Raw genomic sequence first — 20,966 nt, 5'->3', positions numbered from 1 at the left:
GAAACACCGGACTTCTGAATTCTTGTATTATGTTCAAATTTACTTACTAGTTTAAGAGGCTTAACTTACTGGTTAAATAAATGCAAGTTACTAAAAATAGCTGTGGCAGTACACTCATGTTTAATTTATTCTGATCATTTTAGTTTCAAATACTAAATACTCCTGCAGCATAGTGCAGCGAGTTCCAGGCACAGGTTTTTGAATGTTTGCCACCACTTTGTTTTCCAGAGAAGTTCCTTCTGATGCTTCAGTCTGTGAAAAGAGCCTTCGCTATTGATTCTAGTCATCCTTGGCTTCATGAGTGTATGATTCATCTCTTCAGCAGTGGTATGTATCTGTTTGATCCACCTTCATCTGTAGATGCTTCCAGATGATGCCTAACCTGCATACAGACATTGATATTTAGCTTATAGACTGTTAGCGCAATTAATTCAAAATATTTAATGCACATAATAGAAAGTTTTTTAACAACTGATTCATGCTGCAATTAAGTATGTTTATTATGACTGTAGCTGGATTTAGTAGTTATTCCAACAAGTATTGATGAGTCTTTTAGAGACTGTGAGTAATATGGTGAACCTGAAAGAGTGAGTGAAGAAACTGCAGGGTGAGGAATCTGGCTTTTCTGCTGGCAGCCTGTGTCAGCGTGTGAGGAGAAGGCCTAGTATTCTCTCCTTTTTATAAGGCTGGAAGGATTCTCTCCTGTCCCTTCCCTACCCTTGCGCCAGAGGTCATGCTTCCTCTTGATGGCTACAGACTAGATACATTTATAAACATAATTCCGTGACCTCAGTCTTTGAGCCTAATAGACCTTAATCAGTAAGGGGGAAGGTGTGTTGGAGTAAAAAGGCTTTTTAGCACCAAAAAACTGTCACAGTTAAGCTTTTTCCAACCAGATCCAGCTATTTACCTTTTCAAATTTCGTGCATCTTTCTTTTACTTTTTTTTTCCTATTAATAATGTGAACATGACGAATATTAAAATAAATGCATAAAGTCGATTTTAGTATGATTACCTGTGCTCACCTCGATTAACTGCTTTTTTCCAATTCAATAGTATCTGAAAGTAAGGACCTGCCTGATGCAGTTAGAACGGTGTTAAACCAAGAAATGAATCGGCTTTTTGGAGCAACTAATCCAAAGAACTTCAATGAAGCTTTCCTTAAAAAGAACTATGACTCACTACCACATAGGTTATCAGGTATTTTGTCTTTTTCTGCCCTGTATTCTTGTGTATTTTCTGTGCTTATCTAGCAGTGGAATCTCAGTATCAGCACCAGTGACGCAAAAATCGCTCTTTCCATCAGGAATGCTTTTCTTCTCTTAATTTGTGTTTTTGTGACAACATGATCACCAGGTTGTCTGTGGTTTTCTTTAATTTTTTTCCCTATGCTGTTAAAATACAGATTTTTGGTATCTCTGCCCTGTTTTCATTTCTGATGCATGCTGAACATATAAGACTGTAACTGTATTTAATGCATCTGTGAAATAGTTTGTATGTAAAGTAGTATTTCCAAGTTGCAAAGGTTTTTTTGATACATGTATTTGAAGAGGCTGACTGCAAGAAAAATGTGCTGAGTGCTCAGCAAGCCAGGGAATGCCCAGAGCTGTTGGTGTGCCTAGCAAGAGGAGCTGAGATTGTGCTCATTGCCTGTTATGAAAGGCTGGCTGGCTGTCAATAGTGACCACATATTACAGTGGGTACCACAGGGGAAACAGGATGTAAACCACACAGGGGAGCAGCGTTGTTCTTATAGCTCAGCCTGGGCTCAGACCTGGCCATGAAAAGCAGCAAGTTTACTCTTAAGTCTTTTCTGGCATCAAGTCCCTTCAACTACATCTGTGAATGTAGTTGAAGGGACTCAACTACATTCTCAGATGTAGTTGGAGTCTGTGTCTTGGTTGTGTCCTGATATCATATTGGAAAAAGAGCTCTGTGTGCACATCTCTTCTGTGCCCCAGTTTCTGTGTGGAGATGTGACCAGTGGTGCTGGAGGGAGCTGTGGTGTGTTGCAGAAGGTCTGATTTGTTAATTCACTGCCTGGCATTCCAGAGTACATTGCAAAATGCTCCTACCCTGCAGTATAGACGATGACTGTTTGTTTTAATGCTTTGTCTAGCATTGAATAGTAGACTTAAGGCTACCCTTCTACTTGCTCAGGTGTCAAGATTTAATGTACTTTAAAATGGTTCCATTTCGAAGTACTGCTGTAGAGTTCAGTATCCCCTCTTAGGCATATTATCTCTGTTTTATGTTTGTACTTATGTTTTTGGTCATCCACTGGGTGATGAAGTTTATTTTTCCTCTTGTAGCTGCCAAAATGATGTACTATTTAGATCCTTCCAGTCAGAAAAGGGCAGTGGAGCTGGCAATGACCCTGGATGAATCCCTCATTAACAGAAATCTTCAGGTAACAGATATTTAAAAATTGTAAAAAACATTCTGGTGTATCTATGGAAGCTTTATGCAAATTGTGGAGGTAAGAGGAAGCTGGAACAGTGGCTGTGCCCTATGGTAAGGAGGTTGGGTTGTCATGTGAGAGAAAGGGGTATCGGATTCATCCAAACTGAAATGTTTAATGTCTTAATTTAGTTTTGTCATAATATGGAAATAGATAGCTAGCAGCAGAAACCATGTTATTGCCACAAGTAATGGGAAAGCTTTATTAAGCACAAGAGAATTCACTTTGCAAGATATGAATTCATATCTGATTCATATCCATTTTTGTTCATGATTTAGAAGAGAAAAAGGAGATTTCCTGTGTTTTTTTTCAACTTGCATTCCAGACATGAGAAACCAACCTACTGAGCTTCACTAAAGCCTGGCAGCATTTAACATCCATCCATGTCGTGTATGCTAGCATTAGCATAGTAAGCCAGTCTTTTTCCACTCCTTTGACATTTACTATAGCTTTTATTTGTTCTGTGTATTAACTGTTCTGTCCTCCTGCTGTGGGGTTACATGAAGTTCTCTTCAACAACTCCTTTTGCTCACATTTGCTCTTTGCAGCGCTGGCATCCACAGAAGGTCAAATATATCTAGATTTATGCCTGCGATGTGCCCCGAGACAGCTGGTCTTTACTAAAATGAAACATGATAAATTTGATCTCTTTGCACACAAGAATGCCTTTCAACGAATGCTGGACTCCTTCAGAGTCTCTGTTTTTCAGGGCATTTTGAGTTTCCCACATAAAAGTTCGGTAGGCTTCCGACTCTTACTCCATGTTGGCACCAAGAATGCTTTAACTGAACTTTTTAATGCTGTGTGTGTAATCTTTATACACTGCTTAGTCAGTAAATGCTTCCTTTAGTCCTACCAAGTTAACATGTCTAAAACAACCAAGCGTTTTTTACTACATTTTCACATTTCCCCAGTCCAATTCCCAGAATCCGACTTTCAGGCAAACAACACAACTATGAGGCAAAAGAAGAAAAAAAGCTGCTTAAGGCAATTTAATTTGTTTTCTAAATCTATTAATAATCTGTCTTAAGCTTTTTGAGGCTGCTCAAACAGTTACACAAAAGTACCCCACAAACAAGCCAGAGTACTGAATTTGTACTTAGGTTATAAGACATGAATGTGTCCCATAACCAGATCAGCTAGAGAAAGGATTTGGATCTTTAACATCCTAGCAAGTTTATAAATGATGGCAAATTCTTTCCTTGTCTCTTTTCCCCCTCTGTTTTGTCCAAAAATCATATTGCGAACTTAAAATCCCTCACAGTTAAAGTTCCATTGAAGCCAGCATGTTTCTCCAAAGGGATGGTTTTTGGAAAATGCTGTGGTTTTCCCCCAAAATAGTAATTTTGCAATAGGTATAAAAAAATTCTCAAGTCCCCAGGCATAAAAAGCACAGTGAAGAAATAAAGTGCCAGGGGAATCAAGAGAAATGAAACATCCCAAAGTTTGCACAAGCCTGCCAAGGAATCTCTCTAATACTTAATTAAATGTGCCGGACACTCGCAGTGGTGCCAAAGGAAGCTGTTTGACTGGGATACAGAAAGAGTTTAGAAAAGACTAGAAAAAAAAGAAAGGACATTTTATTCCTTATCTGCTTTGTCAGGTTCTGCCGGTGTGCAGTCATAGGGGAAAAAAATGTTTATTAATTCTTTGTAAGAAACTTAGGAAAATAGTAAAACAAAGGGTCAGTCTTTTTCTTAGCCGTGTTACAGCGAAAGCTCAGGCAGGCTACAGTCTTTTCTTACTGGAAGGCTTCATTTTGAATCAGACTACACTAGTAAGTCATGCTGTGTCTACTTAAAAAAAAGTAATTTGTTATTGATAGAAACCTGAAATTGATACTTGAAGTTTGTTTTCTTTGCAATATTGCATTTCTGGTTTGTGAGCCTTCAGGTGGACGTTTAAGAAACCATAACACTTCTTTATTTTTCTCTTTAATTAGACTTGTATGGAGGTATTAGAAGCTTTATGTGACGGTAGCCTTGGAGACTGTAAAGAAGCATCTGAAACTTACAGAGCAAATTGTCATAAGCTTTTCCCTTATGCTTTGGCTTTCATGCCCCCTGGATATGAAGAGGATATGAAGATCACAGTTAATGGAGATAGTTCTGCAGAACCTGAAGAACTGGCCAATGAAATATGAACAACTTTATTGGAAAAAAATGACATTGGACCATATCTGGTGTATAATATTTTTGTCACGCACCTGCTGAATCGTTCTAACTTACACAGAGAACAGAAGGAAAAAAAAAAGGTTGCCTTCAAATAGTTTTACTTTTTTTTTTTTATCCTGCTGACAAAGTATATATATAAAATATCTAACATATTACTGGATATAGGTTGTTCGGTTTCTTAAAAATTAAAAGCTGCTAAAATTGAAGAAAAAACCCCCTTCTCCTTACCTACCTACCCATGTTTTTAAACTAATTTATATGGAATGTGGTGGCGTCTAGCCCTCAGAGCAGGTGTGTGGCAGAAATATTACTTTAAATTCGTCTTGTGAGATTACTGTTATCTCAGACAGCAAAAATGCTGTTTTAGCACTGGATTCTTTCACTGAGCACAAAGAGTTGATGGGGCTTTAGCATCTGACTGATTTTGATACGGGGATGATTCTGTCCATAGGAAGTATGCAATGTGAATCAGAATATAGAGAAACCCGCAACATACGCGTTATGTTGTGGATGCTGGGACATACGGATATCAAGCAGAATTAAGAAACATAGTGTGTTCAATAAGCTTGTTGTGTCTCTGAAATTCACTGTACACGATCAGTTCGGTGTTCTTGCACCACAGTTTTTAACAGAAGGAACCAGTTTCAAACACTCTTCTCTCTTTGAATTAAACTGGGAGGGGGTGGGTGGGCAGAATCACCATTGCTGTTCTTGAGATGAACCCGGCGGCTTAGGTTGGCCAAACTTTTTAAAACTGTAATGCAAGAACCAAATAAAATTATGCACTGTGATGTGGCACCAACTCATTAGAAAGATCGCATGCATTTTTCACGTAGAGTGAAAACAAAATGAGAACATACTATGGCTTGAAGTTGCAAAGAGGAGAACTCCTGGCTACCGTTTTGACTGATCAAGAGACTAATAGTTTAAAACCTCAGCAGGCCTTGTTCACGTTATGCAGAAACAAAATAAAAAGTGCTGCAGTTTAGATACCTCTGGAACTTTTCCACAGTGTCACAGGTTTGTAATACTTGAAGCCCTACGTTTCTAAGAATATATTTCTTGCTCAGTTGTTTCAGGCAAGCCCAAGACTTTGTAACTTTTAAGGGGCCCAAGATTTTTTTTCAATAACAGACCAGCTTCTTATTCCTGCAGTTACAGATGTAATTTCCTTTGTCAAACATAAGGTACCAAATATAATGCAATAAAACGTTTTGAAAAACAATTGTGTGAATATTTAAACCAATCTCTGTTGTACTTTGAAAATGAATGGGTTCACTAGAGTGCAGCTCAGGGTTGGCTTACTGTGCTGACTCTAATAATGTCACTGCTGATGGGTGGTTGTTGAGCATAAATGCAAATGCATTATATGTAAATACTGAATGTCTGGGAAGTCCTAATAACAGAATGCTTTACTACTTGGCTTTTAAGTTCCACCAGTGTTACGTTGAATTTTATTTTCCAAGTCAAGCTTCAGTCTACAAGTCTACTGTGTTAATAATATAGATAAGTGCTCAAATATTGGTTTTTCCTTTAATAGGCTCAACATATAAAACAGAGCAGAAAACAAACTACAGCTTATAAAGTGAGTGCCTTCTTTGCTGCAGGAGTTCAGTTACAGAGTATCTGTAGTGTGAATACACAGCCTTGCTCTTCCACATTATTGGAATTCAGTGGTTGACGTGAACAGTTAAGAAATCCAGGAAGATTTATTGGGGTTTGTAGTTTTCTAATTGTCAGAACAGGTTTTTGTTTCTTGTATATTCAGCACCACTTCCTTTTCATGGTTAGATTATCCTTGTGTATGTTTGCAGTGTAGTTCATGTTGGAAATGTAAGTTGTGTTCCTATATTTGTGTATTTAATCTGCTGGGCTTTTAGGGACTAGAATACCTATAGAGCCTTTAATCGACTCTGGTATTTATTTCTAGATCTCAGTCTTTTCTGCAGCCTGAGATACCTGGACTGCATGTCTTCTTCAACTGCTGAAGATGGTTCAGTCTTGCCTACACAAGCTATGAGCTTTTGGCCTTGCCTCTGAGTATTGCTGCCGTTTCCTTGGCTTCTGATGCTTAGCTGGAGGCAGATGAGTGCTCACTCTTTTTAACAGATTGTGAATTGCATCAAGCAATTTTTTTTTCTTTTTTTTTCTGTTTCCCCAAAATTCTGGGTTTTGGGTGCTGCCTACAAATGGGATTCTTTCCTTTTTCACTGCCTGTTTTTGTGTTGAAATAGATGAACTAAAAGCAAGAAGTTACTTGTTATCTTTGATTATGCAAGTGGGAAAGGATATTTCTGTGGGCCTTCCAGAAGCTTCCATCTACGCTATTGTGATTTCCCCAAAGACACTTCATAACCTTGCTGAAAGGCATCCATAGTGCTTCAGAGATGACACTTTTGGATTAAAGAGGTTCCTCATCCCTTCCAGAAGACTGCAGTCCCAGGAAATGCAACCAAGTCAAGAGTTTACCTGAAGAAGAAGGTTCTTTGATTGGCAAAGGAATTGCTATTCCTTCATCTTTGCATCTCTCCTGTTAGATGCAATACTAACTTTTGATGAAGAGTTTCCAAGAGCTGGAAATGAAGTTAACAATGCAGTGCAATGAGTCTTGTGAAGCAGTAGCAGAGTGCCACGCTACAGTGAAAACCTGCCTGTGCGCGCTGAGATCCAAATTGTAAATCATTGGTGCTTGGCTGCCAAAGCCATGAGCAGGGATTGCGGTCGTCATCGGAGTGACCTAGAGCACTGGCTTATTAACAGCATGATTTGTCTTGATTCTTCATGATTTCTATGGAGAAAGTTGTTTCCACCATCAGTGGAGCCACTGGTGACGACACGCGCCGTCGATATCTTTCCTGAGGTGGGGGGAAGTTCAAGCAACACATTTTCCCTAGACAGAGACTGTAGATGGTGCAAATGCACATTGCATGAAGCAATGCCAGAGTCAGAAGTGGACTTAAATTGTAAGTAACTGGAAATGGTTGGTTGTCCCGAGGTGGTAAATGAGGTAGTCACTTTTTCTATTTGGAGACCAGAGCGTTCAGGCAAGCGTTATGTGTGAATAAACAGGCAAAACAGTCTCAAAATGATGTATTCAGTAACTCCTGTTGTTTCCTTGTATCTTAAATGCCTTAAAAGCCTCTATATTCTTCTACAGTTACATTTTTCTTTCAGTAGAGGTCTTAATGCTTCCATGTTCATAGGGGAGGAATCATGTCCTGATGTGTCAGCCAGAACACAGAAGGAAGTTTGTCGCTCAGTTTTTCTCCTGGGGTAGGGAGAAAATTCCAAGTTTCCCAGGGAGCTCTCTAGGGCTAGATGAGGTATATATAATTTGCCTGTTAAATCTTCCTTTCATGTTTGCTTTGAATTGGAAGTTGGTGCAGCTACTTAACTCTTCAGCCAGATTGAATTGTCAGTGTCTTCATGGAAAGAAAATAATGAGAGTAGGGTGAGATCAGGCCTGAGAAACCAGAGGTGAAAATACAATTTCAGTATCACGTGAGCAAGTTCAAATAAGCAAACTTCAGATCTTTGTCTAACATGATGCCTTTGAGGGCCCAAGCAACATTTGTGCCATCGTTCCTGCAGTGCTAGCATCCCATACACCACAGTTGTGCTTTGAACGCGTGCCACTAATGCTAACAAAACCACTTGATAACGATAATCCAGCTCAATATACCTGAAATAAAATGATTTGATTTTTCTCTTTTCATGATCGCTTTAAATGTTTTTGTAAGTGTTCTGTGCTGGGTAGCTAGCTAGCTTTGAAATCTTTCCCCTCTCTTTCCCCCTAAGAAAGTCTGCTCTAAAAGTGCAGTTTGTACCTAAGTGGTAACGTAAAATAGCTCGGATTATGTGGAAGTAAGAGTGATGCTTCTCTGATAACAAACTGCTTCTGTGGAGGAAAATGATGCAAATGTAGTATAATTAGTCATATCTGTAAAGAACTGAGCAGTCTATATGCTCATTAATGAAAATTAAAGTTCCGGATGGAGGAAAACAGTTGCTGAGCGTGGGGAAAGACCTGCTGTCAGGAGCGTTCTAGCCGTGAATTGTTCTTGGATGCAGAAAGGAGCAAAGGGCAGACACTGTCACAAAACTCATGGTCATGTTGTCACGACCGTACTTTATGCTTCCTGGAAATCAAAGCTGCCATCTACAAACACCAGTTTTAATGCCTCTTTTGGGCACAAACTCTTCTTCCCAAGAGCATACAGCCAGCAGTGAGAACGGCAAGGGGCAACTGATAGAGCAGCTCAGCAATACGAGACTAAAGTGAGCTGTAAGAGGTGGCATCATAGAAAATCCATTTTAGATTAAGTATAAATAGCTTTTTTTATTACTAGAAAGATTACTGAAGCTGTAAATACTGTAAATGCAGTCTTCCCACGCCAAGGAAGCTGTAAATGTGTATTACTTCTAGAGTGGTACAAGCAAATAGTAGTATGTTCACAAAGATTCTAGCTTTGTATGTTGGTCTTCAAGTAAATTGTGGCGGAAAACTCGGAGGACAAAAACTGTCCGGTTTACAAGGGACCATATCAAAGGGTTTGTAAGAACATTGTAAGAGAAATATTACTAGAAAATCCAAAGCATCTTAGAAGAGCTTTCCTAAGATGTTTGTTGTTTTAATTGAAAATGTCACATCTGCTAACTGTTCGTCACAAAAGACAGAAAGTACTTTGACAGAATATTTCTGCCTGGCACTGCCCATTCAATATCTACCTCTACTAGTCCTAGTCTAGTTCAGCTACTGCATAATTTTAGCCATTTAGCACATAACGTATGAAAAAAGTGTCATTTAACCTGGTTGGTGAACAACTGTATGATGATGGATAACGTTTAGTTTTAAAAACTGTAATGCAATAAACCACAAACTTAGTGAAAGTCCTGTTGTTGGTTCAGTGCAGCAGCGTATTTATTGCTTCACTGCTGATCTGTTAAAATCTTAATCATAAACTCCACCAAGTTACTTGCAATTGTACTGGGATTTGCTTTCCCTTCCAGCCTTCCTAACCGGTTAACAATGTTGTACTGTGTTTTTACGCTCTTCTCTGGTGGTAGCAAATATCGAAACTGGCAGGAAGTCAATCAAAGAATAAAAATGCTGAGTTCTGTTTGTAAATGAGTGCTAGTGTTTCCTTGTAGGGGTCAGCGTCTTCCCTAGGTGCCTACCAGCTTTGTAATAAATGAGCCCTTCACTAGTTCCCTTCATTCTCCATCGCCTCCTTCCATGCTAACGGGTTGTCAATTGGGGTGTGGGTCTCTCAAGAGGGAGAAAGATCTGTAAGGAATGGCTGTGGCTCCCTTAGGGGCTGGGCTGGAAAACAACCGCCTTGGCAGGGAGCTGTCTTTCCTACCCTACAAGCTAATTGTACATACGTTTAAGAAGATCATTTGCTCTTTCAGGCTGCAAAGAGCCAATATGGGGATTTGGGGAATGCTCTTACTGAAGGATTGAATAAAAACGGTTTGAGAGGCAAGCTGAATGAAGAAGCGGTTCCTATTTTCTTCAGATCTGGTTTTGGGAGGGAGGGAAATAATAAATCCCAGTAGCCTTCTGTTCCCCACCCATAAACCCTCCTGATCCCAAATCTTTCCTGACTCAGCATCCCCAGATGTCCTGTGATTTTAATCAGTCAGCAGACAAAACAGCATGGTTATGCTGACAAATTGGAGCAAAAGTAACTATCTAAGCAGCTGACACAGCATTGTAATAACCTGCAGTGTTTGTTGTGGATGTGACAATTAAGATGACCTGTAAAAAATAATTTAACTACTGTAAGTAACGAATAATGGTTCTGATTAACACTGTACAATGAGCACAAAGGGCTCCAGCAGCTTCCAGGTTCTGTATTTTGTTAGAAGTACCAGGGGGGAGAGCAATACTGAAGCAATTATAGCAATACCCTCATCTTCACCCCTTCGTACGGGAAAGGGGAGCTTGTTGCTTTGCGCAGATTGTACCCTACTAAAAAGTAGCATCCCCTAAAAACCAGCATCCCTTCCTTGTCAATGGTCTCAGGAGTTTCATCTTTCTTTTGTGCGAGGAAAGGGGCGTTCACGCCGGGCAACTGCCTGCCTTGAACTTCTAATGCTTTCAGACTTCATCCTTCCACTTCTGGAAACAGCACCTCATGACTGTCTACGGGAGGACTTAAGGCACAAAAGGTTTATGGGGAGCCAAGGTAGTCTGGCAGTTCATTGGTTATTTTATCTGCATAAATCTGTCAGGACTGAGTTTTCATCAGCACCCCTCCATTCCATCAGCTATATGCCTTGTCATTGTGCTTCTGGAAACTGTTCTGAAGGTCCCACGTGCAGCAGCAGAATGACAACACCTCTCTGCATCCCTGCCCCTCAAAACACTGAAGGGATGGATGCTCATTGCTTGGCAAGTCCCTTCCTGTAGCTATCAAACCTCACCAGATGCTACTGGAGATGAATAAATACTGTTCTAAAAGCGAACTGGTTGACTCATCGTACAGTTGGCAAAGCAATGTTTGCTCTTTATTTGCTCTTTATTTCTTTTTTGCTCTTTATTTATTTTTTAGTAATATGTACAAAAGTAACATTCTCTTTTGGATGGCATGACTTCTGCAACGCCTGCACTGTTGTGAAGCAGGGCACGGAGGAATCCTGCTTGGTCTATGACTTAGCTGTGCTATGACAGTGGTCAGCAGTACTTCCAAACCGGACTTGGTCCTTGCTTTATTCCCATCCTGCCTTCTTGCAGCTGACCCAGGGGATGTGCCAATGCTCTTTGTTGAGGGGAAAGTAAAGGATGAGCAAAGATGGGGCTGTTGAGTGGTTCATGCAGCAAGACTGGCGTTTCCATGGCAAGTAAGTGCAAGCTGGGGGGTTGTGAGGGCTTTTTCAGGACCTTGCAGCGTCTGGCATTTTCTCCTGAACTTCTCCAAATCAAGAGCCATTGCTCTGTTCTTCTAAGAGCACCACGGACGTGTCCTGTCAGCCCAAGAGCAAAACAGCTCTGTTTCACTCAATATACTTCCTACAATTTTATCACAAACATATGGAACAACACCAGACACTCCTCATAATATATGGAGCTGCTTTTATTGATTATCTGCTAATTGTTCTTGCACTTGTCTTTTTTATCTACGAGCATTGTGTAAAGTTTTAGGAAAATGTTGGTTTCTGGCTGTTTACATCCTGCATTTCAGGCCTATTTTTTTCCCATAGGAACCACCAAATGCTCATAGTTCTGCATCTCACTCCATTTGCAATATCAAGAAATGTCCTAATGAAATGTAACTGGGAAATATTTTTTATGTGTTTGAGCTGGGAAAAGAGTCTTTGCTTTATTGCAGGGTAAACTTCTTTGTGCTTTTGAATTCCTGTTTTGTCCTCTGATGCGCATCTTTCCACCACGTCCTTTACCTTTGATATTGCAGGACCCTGATGGTGGAGGATAGTTACCCCTTCAATTAGATTTTCATATTGCTTGGCAAAACTGGGGTGAGACTGCTTTATACTGCCATATGCAAGAAACCCAGTTCTCTCAGCCTTTACCCATACGGCAGGCTTCCAGTCCTATGCCCATTTTTGTGGCCCTTCCCTGGACCCTCTCTCCAGCCTGTCCACATCTTTTCTGTAGAGCAGGGACCAAAACTGAACACAGTATTCCAGGTGTGACCTGACAAGTGCTGCGTGGGACAATGACATCTTCATCTCCGCTGGTGATACCCTGTCGATGTAACCCAGCATCCTGTTTGCTGCCCACTGTTCATTCATACCAAGCTTGTTGTTCAGCTCTCCGGTTACCACTGTCTTTTCTCATAGTTTTATTCTGTGTTTTCCACTGCAATCCAGGCCAGGAGGGAGAGGAAGTTGGGAACACCACACAGACTGGAGAAGAGTTCAGGCGACAGGGACCACAGGGCCCCTGGTCTCTTACCCCTCAGCCCCCTCTGCCACTCGGGATGCTGGAGATGTGCCTCGCAGGGGCGATGCCCTTGGCAGAGGTGAGCTGGAACCACTGCACAAGGAATTCTGTGTGAGTAAAGGAAAACCTCCACCAGCAGAGAGCACAAAAGGATGCGTGACACTGTTTTTCAGGCAAAACCATGAATGAACAAGGTGAGAGTGTACCACATCTTCTGGCTTGGTTGCATTGGAAAGGACAGCTGAGAGTGAAGCTGTCCTGCCTTTTATAAGTTATTGACAGGTACACAAAGTGCATGCATACTACATGAATAATGTATGGTGACCTAGATTTACCGTACATTAAAAACCCTGGAAGAGAAGGGAGTGGAGGAGAAGCCTTGTGCTGCAGCTAGGTTAAAGCTGAGGAGGCAAACTGATCCAAGTGCAGGGCTGAGAGTCCTAAGGCATGGGCTGCTGCTGAATGTTAAGAAAGGGCAAAACAAAGACCGGAATAAGTGCAAGCAGGAACTCTGAATACGGTAAGAAGCTTCAAAATCTGATAGCAGAAGGGACATCTCAGCAAACCACTGAGAAAATACAGCTTTAATGCTCCACCTGTGTTAACAATATTTACAGGTGCATGGGCTCCATCTGTTTGGGGTTTTTTTGCTTTTTCCATATACATTATAAATCATCCCTCCCGGTGAGATCACAGCATTTTCACTAGCACAAACACATCACTGTATTTGCTTTCTAGTATCCTTTCAGATGCAGCCCTCCTAAAAAGCAGGTTTGAGTGGCTGACACCTTGCAGGATGATGTTCTTTCGGAGGACATATCCTTGGAGCAGTATTTCAGTGCAGCAGTGAAGAGCCAGGTCAGACATCACAGCCCTTTGGGCCTTTCCAGCCTCTGTACAGAAGTCAACGACTGATGCTAGTTGTAATGTTTTGGGGGTGGGAGGAAAGCAGAGGAAAGGTTTGCTATTTATAAAGGTCATGCTGATTTTATGGGAATCCCTCAATCTTATTCTTGCTGAAAACAAAACTGATGTTGCTGATATAAGTGGGATTTTACCAAAGGGGACTGAGGTGGGGACAGTTCCCAGTTTTGTTCACAGGTGAGACTTTTTTATTCAATCTTTTAATTAAAATGACTATGCCCTTGATAATAAGTGAGACCCTGGGAAAAGAAGGAGGAAAAGCTTATTCTTGCAGAACCAAGTAACAAACCCGCATCTGATATCATACTATATGAAGAAAAACCTGTTGCCAGAAAATAAAACGCACAATATATCCTCACATCAAAGTCTTGGTGTCAAGGTCTCCAGTCTGGAGCTTACACATGCAGGCAAATTGTTGGCAGAGCACAGTACAACCGGATTTGTTTGCTGCCTGGGACTGATTTATCAGAGGCCATGATGCTGTCAGGTAAATATAGCAGCTTTGTGGCATTTGATATGACCCTTTCTGCAGCGCTGCTCTGGGACATGCACAAAGCCCTTGAGCACAGCATGTGCAGGGAGAGAGGAAGCAGGGACACAGCTTTTGGATTAACACACACTCAGCAGATAAAAATGCTTCAGAACAGCTTTGTGGTCTGCTGGTGTTGTCTGCATCCTTGCTTCCGAGGTGCTCCCTCTTAGGTTTGGCAATCCCCCTCGGGTCAGTCAGCCCAACGAGGCAGAGGGATGCCCAGCCCCACAGTGGGGATGCATAGGCAGCATCGGTACAGGTTTGGGACGTGCAGAGAGCCCACATTTCAGTGACAAGCTCTTGATGCAGAAGTCATTCAGTTAGCACCTCAGCTACCTGGACGGGAGGCCAAATGGCTCATTATTTCAGTCACTGTCATCCAAAAACTGCATGGCGTTATGTTTCCGCACAGACCCAAATGGCCAAGCAGTGTTTCAAGCACTGAACATGCAATACAGCCGTCACCCATTGGAGAGAGCCCAGAGGAGGCCACAAATATGATCAGAGGGCTGGAGCATCTCTCTTATGAAGACAGGCTGAGAGAGCTGGGCTTGTTTAGCCTGGAGAAGACTCTGAGGAAACCTCAGAGCAGCTTCCAGTGCCTAAAGAAAGCTGGAGAGGGACTTTTAACAAGGGCGTGTAGGGACAGGACAAGGGGGAACGGCTTTGAACTGAAAGAGAGGAGATTTAGAGTATATATTAGGAAGACATTCTTCCCTGTGAGGGTGCTGAGGCGCTGGCACAGGGTGCCCAGAGAAGCTGTGGCTGCCCCATCCCTGGCAGTGTTCAAGGCCAGGTTGGACACAGGGGCTTGGAGCAACCTGCTCTAGTGGAAGGTGTCCCTGCCCGTGGCAGGGGGTTGGAACTTTAAGGTCCCTTCCAACCCGAACCATTCCATTGTTCTATGATTCCAGTTCCTATGAGTAGGGATGTCAGTGGGTACTGCTATTAAACTATTGCTCACAAAGCTGCAGGAGCTGCCTTTATCACTAAGGGCCCAGTTTTTCTCTGCCCATGTTTGGCAGGGGATTCTCATGGCTGGGGATGTAAGGTTTCTGGATGTAAGGTTTCTTTCACACAAAACTATGATGTTTTGTCCAGTGGATGAGAGATACTATCATCCAGACAACCTAAACCATACACTGATCTGGACATTAAACCCACAGCCTCTCATCAGGCACGCAATGAGAACAATATCCAAGCACAAGCCAGAACCGGAAAATCTTTTCTTTCTTTTAATTTCCTTAAAGCTTTTAGTTTTATGGTTTTGACAAGAACAAGGGCATGGAAGTGAATGAGAGAGTCACATTCCAGTAACTGGCAGTAAAAGCAGCTGTGTCAAAACTTTCTTTCAGTGCAAAGACAGATGAGACCTTTGGCTTTGTGATTTCAACAGGGTATGTTAATACTTGCTTTTTCAGTCTGCTTAAAGAACCTGGCATATGGGGTCCTATCTCCTACAGAGCTGTCCTTTGTTGCTGCAACGTTTCTGCCATCTGTATTTTCTCATGAAGGAACATGTTAATGGGAGGTCAAACTCTCCATAGACTTGCAGAGTCAAGTATTGCAATAGCAGAACTTTTCCCTGCAATAACAGAGCACGCGAGGCCTCTCACAAAAGGACGAAGCACCCAGAGGAATTCAGAAGGTGCAGGATCTCCGCAGAAACATTAAAGCAATTTTAAACTGCCTGTCATAAACGACCAGGATCAAAAGGATACACCTGGAAACTTCTGGATCCCTTCAGAAAATGACAAGCAACATGAGACAGTCTTAGAATTCTACTTCTTTCCTAATTTGTTCCTCAACTTCAAACCTAATAGACATAATTTTTAGGTATTGAACAGTCTACATCTTCATGGGACTGACAAGCTAAAGTATGTCTTCAAGGTAAAAGACAGAAATAACTATTCTTGAAATACTAAGCAAGTCCAGAGACTTGCAACTATTTTCAGAATCCCCTTACTTAGAAACTTTGACATCTGCTAAATAAAAATAACTATAAACTCAGGCTCTTGTACATTCATTCACTGAACACATCCGAATAGCATATTAAAAGTACTTGTCCTTGCAAAAGAAGAAAAAACCAAAAGCTTTTTCAAATGCTTATATAGCAAGAAGCATTTTTCATTTATTCTGTTACTATAAATAAATTCAACTATATTCGCTGGTCTCCAAGTCAGAAATAGTCTGTGCTGGATGAAATGTAATGCTCTAATCAACGTCTTTATCCCTACATATACATCAGAAGTGGTGAGATTTCCAGTACTCCACTGAAACAGTTCATATAAAAGAGACTTAAGCCAAGATTCTCCTGAGGTCTCCCTCAGTAGTGGGGAGTTACTATATTAGCCACCCTTTTTAACCCGTCACTAGTTAAAAGAACTGGCCCTGTAACCTACCGCTTCGCAGAGGACCTCCACGGAACTGTATGGTCCTTCTTCTCTTTGTAGAGAATTGGTAAAGAAATGCTGTCCCTCCGACTTGCTTTGGCTGCACCCATGTGTTTGCCAGAGAGAGGAGCACTTTGGTCCATGGGGATTTCCACGAGTGCATTTCCAGTTGCAGTGCTAACCAGGCGGCTGTGTCCGCCCTGCCATGACCCTGGACAGGGAGAAACGGGCAGCGATTGGGAAGATGTGAACTGACATTTTCCCTGTATCACTGAAAATACCTCTCAAAATGTTGGGAAGTGCTGTTCTGGCTTGTCTTTGGAGAACATTGTAACCTAACCCGGCACGTTACATTCAGGGTTGGCTTCTCTGATGAACAAGGGATGTGTACTTCACCTCAGGGCAACTGACTGGCATAAAATATCCTGAGGTATTAAAAAACAGTGAAAACAGAATACCTCAGTTACTGTGGATGAGAGCTGCTGAGGCATCAGTTATGGGGCAGCATTTTGGATCCTTTCTTTACCTTCCTGCAGGATTACAAGGCAAGGCTTTACTGATGATTATTTTATTTCAGCATAACCCCTGTGCACTTGTTGCTTCAAGATAAGCACCTTTCACACTGAGAAGAGACCATTACAGAAGATCCATTCAAATACTAGTGTGAATGTTGCCTACAAAGAAAGCTGGAAAGAAATTTTACCAAGTACTGATAACTTTCACTGTTTACTGACTTTTCTCTCCCGTTGGAGTTTGACCTTGTCATACAAGTCATACTTGTCATACAAGTTAATGTTTAAATCCTTTATGCTTCAAAAGCAAGAGTGACCCAGTTTGTTGTACTTCTGACTCAACCGCACTGAGAATTTCTGTAAGAGCCGCACGGATTGATCTAAAGAGCCTTCGAGCTATTGAGTGTATTTGTAAGCTGCTCTTCTGTAGGCACTGCAAAATAATCATCATTCAAACAGAGAACCATATACTGTTGGGATATACTTTAAAAGGTGCTTCAAAAACAAATAGATTTTCTACTTTATGGCTGTTGGTAGAGCACTTCCAACCAGTTAAGAGGATCAAATTTAAAGTAAGTTTTAAGATAACTTCTAATTTACAGGTCAAGTGTATCAGGAATATTTGTTCTTCTACAAAGGCAGACTTTTAATGGAACAGTTTTGATGCAATTTCTGTTTGTGAAATCCCCCACCATGGATCAACAGAAGTCATGAGGGTGTACAGCATTCAGCTCTGAGGCCCCCAGCATAAGAAGGACATGGGCCTGTTGGAGCAAGTCCAGAGGAGGCCACAAAGATTTGTGCTGGAGCACCTCTGCTATGGAGACAGGCTGAGAGAGCTGGGCTTGTTCAGCCTGGAGAAGAGAAGGCTCCAGGGAGACCTTAGAGCAGCTTCCAGTGCCTAAAGGGGCCAACAAGAAACCTGGAGAGGGGCTTTTTCCAAGAGCATGCAGTGACAGTGGCACTCACTGCCGGCTGCCCTGTCCTTGAGGCACTCACCCACTATGTGACACTGTGGGTCAAGCCACTGTGACGGGACTGAAAACTGAAATCAGACTTGCTGGATCTGATGCATTTTAGCTGTCACCTATTCCTACTTTCCTGCTCTGGGTCTGAGCAGATGTGCCGTTTTGAATCACAGAACACTCTCCTGGGGAAGTTTTAGTCACTGAAAATATATTTCCATGAAAAAATTAAATTGATAAACTGGAATTTTGTCACCTAGACAATTTAGAGATTTAAGCAATCTCTACACAGTTAGGAATTCTGGCTGCAACTATGACATTTACACGCCTGCCCATGTAAATCAACCCACCTTTCCACGTCCATCTTACCGCAGTTCGGAAGGGCAGGGACATGTGGCCACCAAGCACAGAACAGCAGCAGTGACTGCTGCACTCTCAATGGGAAGCCAACTTCCCCCAAAACTCCTGCTCTGGGTGGACAGCTTTACTGGAGAAAGGAGGAACAGAAGCAATGGGTGATGTTCCCTCGTGTCAAATCACTGATTCCTTACTGGTTTGTTGAGGCTGATCAGGAGGTCTCATGACTGGAGTCATAGGGAAGTTCAGAAAGGACAGTTAAAACTCCCACATGTAGTTTTAGTAGACCAAGCTACTGCAAGAAGAGCAGGCAAACTCTGAGTACCACCAAGAAGCTTTAAGTGCATGAGGGGCTTCATTAACTGCACTTTTAAGTAAACAGTACTTTACTTTTTCACTAAAGAAGTACTTTACTTTCTGTACCCAGAAACCCTGACCGAAATCTTTACTTATTGTCCACATCTGGGACAATATTTAAACTCTCAGGAGGTATTTACTTCAAGTCCATTCTTTCAGCGGCCAGCTGTGTTCCAGAGCATCCCGGTGAAGGTGGGCCTTGTGGCCTGTCTTACGGCTAACAAAACAGGAACTAGGGTGGCTGTTTGCAATATTGATAGGCAAACTCATTGGCAATGTGTTGTCAGTGTAAAATTAGAAGAGTATAAAACCCTCATGACTAAGAATGCCTCCAGCCACTAGATGGTGCGTCGATTCTGCCATTTAAAGGGTCTTGGTTGTTGAAATAAAAGATGTTATGAGCTGTTGAAGAGCTCAGATCTAATTATAACTCTCTTTGGCCCTTTTGGCGTAACCCAGATCAAACTCAGTTAAATGAGCTGTTGGCAGACGCTACCAAACAGCTGTTTAATCTCTCCTTTTAGCATGCTAGCCAGAGCCCAAATCACAGCACCCCCTACTAGAATTCAGATTTCTCTACTTCTTCAATCATTAGGCTACAGAGATAAGCTTTACTTGTTTTCCCTCTCATCAGCCAAACATATTTCACATTCTGGCTGCAAAAAGGAGCAATTTTGCAGAAGGGACAGTAAGAACTCCCGGCTGACACAACCTCCTCACCTTGCTTTGATCTTGCTTCTACTCCAGAACAAAATTACTCCTCTTTTTTCGGCAGAATAAATTATCTGACAGCATAAATGAAGGCATCTTGTCTCTGAAGAGGACCACAGGGTGGAGGCGCTTCTCTATGTTCTTCTGTTAGGTTGGTCCAAGGGAAGGGGAAAGGGAGTAACGAGAACTAAGATGGTCACTGTAGCTTAAGTTGCTCTGACCTCAGGGAATTTTATATGTTCTATTTAATCTAGCCTATTGGTTTTATAGACTCAGCAATGACAGGCTGCTTTGAGCACTACCCGTCAGCCCCACGACAGTTGCTCTATAGGGAGCAATGATCCAAGGATCAGTCTTATTTGTGCCAGCAGAAGCCCCAGGTGGTCAGAAGCACATGTAACAGGATAAAGAGGAGGACTCTCAATGGCTATTATTAGGTATCTGATCCAAACATTAGGAATCCTGGCTCAGCTATCTGTTTGCAGGCCAGAGAGCCACTGTTAGGGAAACAGTTCTTAATTAATGCCATCTACATTTGCTCTTCAGTGTAGGGGTCAAACTCTTCAACTGGTGGACACGGTTTAAACTTGATGTGTATATCCTACCTCTTCCCTGGTAGGACATAGGTACCAACCTTCCCTCTTCCCAAGGTTGGTGACCTTGGTGAGTTTATTACCAGATTCTTAAAACTCCCTTCTTATTGTTAGATATGTCAATCACTTTTGGTGCAGGTGTCCCTCTGTCAGGGATGAACTTGCTGCTCTCATTACTGTACATGGCAGCAAAGTGGTCAGGCTGGAGAGCAGCAATGGCACAGGGCTTGGCCAAGATCTGCTTCCCCACAGCACGCACACACGCAGCCTCCACAAAACGCCTGCCAAGCAGCACGGGCAGGCTGCCCCGCAGCAACCTCCGGCCTGGGCAGCTGTGCAATTCAGCAGTGACCTCAGTGCTCCTCTGAAGTATTTTGGTCACTCCAAGCAGGCCTCTTGTCTTCATAGAATCACAGAATTGTTTGGGTTTGAGGGGACCTTAAAGATCACCCAGTTCCAACCCCTGCCACGCGCAGGGACACCTTCCACTAGAGCAGGTTGCTCCAAGCCCCTGTGTCCAACCTGGCCTTGAACACTGCCAGGGATGGGGCAGCCACAGCTTCTCTGGGCACCCTGTGCCAGTGCTTCGCCACCTTCATAGTAAAGAGCTTCTTCCTAATATTTAATCTAAATCTCCCCTCTGTCAGTTTACAGCCATTCCCCCGTGTCCTATCCCTACTTGCCCATGTAAGAAGCCCCTCTCCAGAGTTCTTCAGGCCCCCTTTAGGCACTGAAGCTGCTCTAAGGTCTCCCCTTCAGGAGCCTTCTCTTCTCCAGGCTGACCCAGCCCAGCTCTCTCAGCCTGGCTCCCTGGCAGAGCTGCTCCAGCCCTCTGACCATGCCCGTGGCTTCCTCTGGGCTCGCTCCAACAGCTCCCCGTCCTTAGCGTGCTGGAGGCCCCAGAGTCTCTATTTATTCCTCAGCAACGCGAACACTTTACCACTGTGACCGCCGGCGACGGGATCCTCCGGCACCGCCCGCAGCTGGACCCGCACCTCACGGCTCCGGTTGGGGGGGGGTGTGTGACCGGCCACGGCTCCCCCTGGCGGCGGCGCCGCTCGTGCTCTCGCGAGATCCC

At 42.6% G+C, this 20,966-nt stretch overlaps 1 protein-coding gene and 1 long non-coding RNA gene across 3 annotated transcripts in view; one reads left to right on the top strand and one right to left on the bottom strand.

The window, feature by feature from the left end:
* NAA15 (N-alpha-acetyltransferase 15, NatA auxiliary subunit) overlaps positions 1-9,763 on the top strand; it is a 41,492-nt gene extending 31,729 nt beyond the window's left edge. Inside the window, exons 17-20 of one of the 2 annotated variants that reach the window (XM_030492917.1) lie at positions 229-327; positions 1,057-1,200; positions 2,313-2,410; positions 4,404-9,763. In XM_030492917.1, the coding sequence (XP_030348777.1) occupies positions 229-327; positions 1,057-1,200; positions 2,313-2,410; positions 4,404-4,604 (542 nt within the window). In that variant the 3' untranslated portion in view covers positions 4,605-9,763. Of the gene's footprint in view, positions 1-228; positions 328-1,056; positions 1,201-2,312; positions 2,411-4,403 lie in introns of those variants that run through there. The other variant, XR_003992363.1, reaches the window with a different exon arrangement.
* On the bottom strand, positions 100-20,914 carry LOC115610860. Its single transcript, XR_003992364.1, has 3 exons — positions 20,829-20,914; positions 16,403-16,604; positions 100-382 (listed from the first exon to the last, which is right to left on the bottom strand). It is a non-coding gene; the product is annotated as an uncharacterized LOC115610860 (long non-coding RNA).
* Positions 20,915-20,966: the final 52 nt, after the last annotated feature.

The sequence above is a fragment of the Strigops habroptila genome, chromosome 7 (genome assembly GCF_004027225.2).
Source record: "Strigops habroptila isolate Jane chromosome 7, bStrHab1.2.pri, whole genome shotgun sequence".
NCBI classification, from domain to species: Eukaryota; Metazoa; Chordata; class Aves; order Psittaciformes; family Psittacidae; genus Strigops; species Strigops habroptila.
The sequence above is the reverse complement of the archived record's forward strand: the minus strand, read 5'-3'. Positions and strand labels throughout refer to the sequence as shown.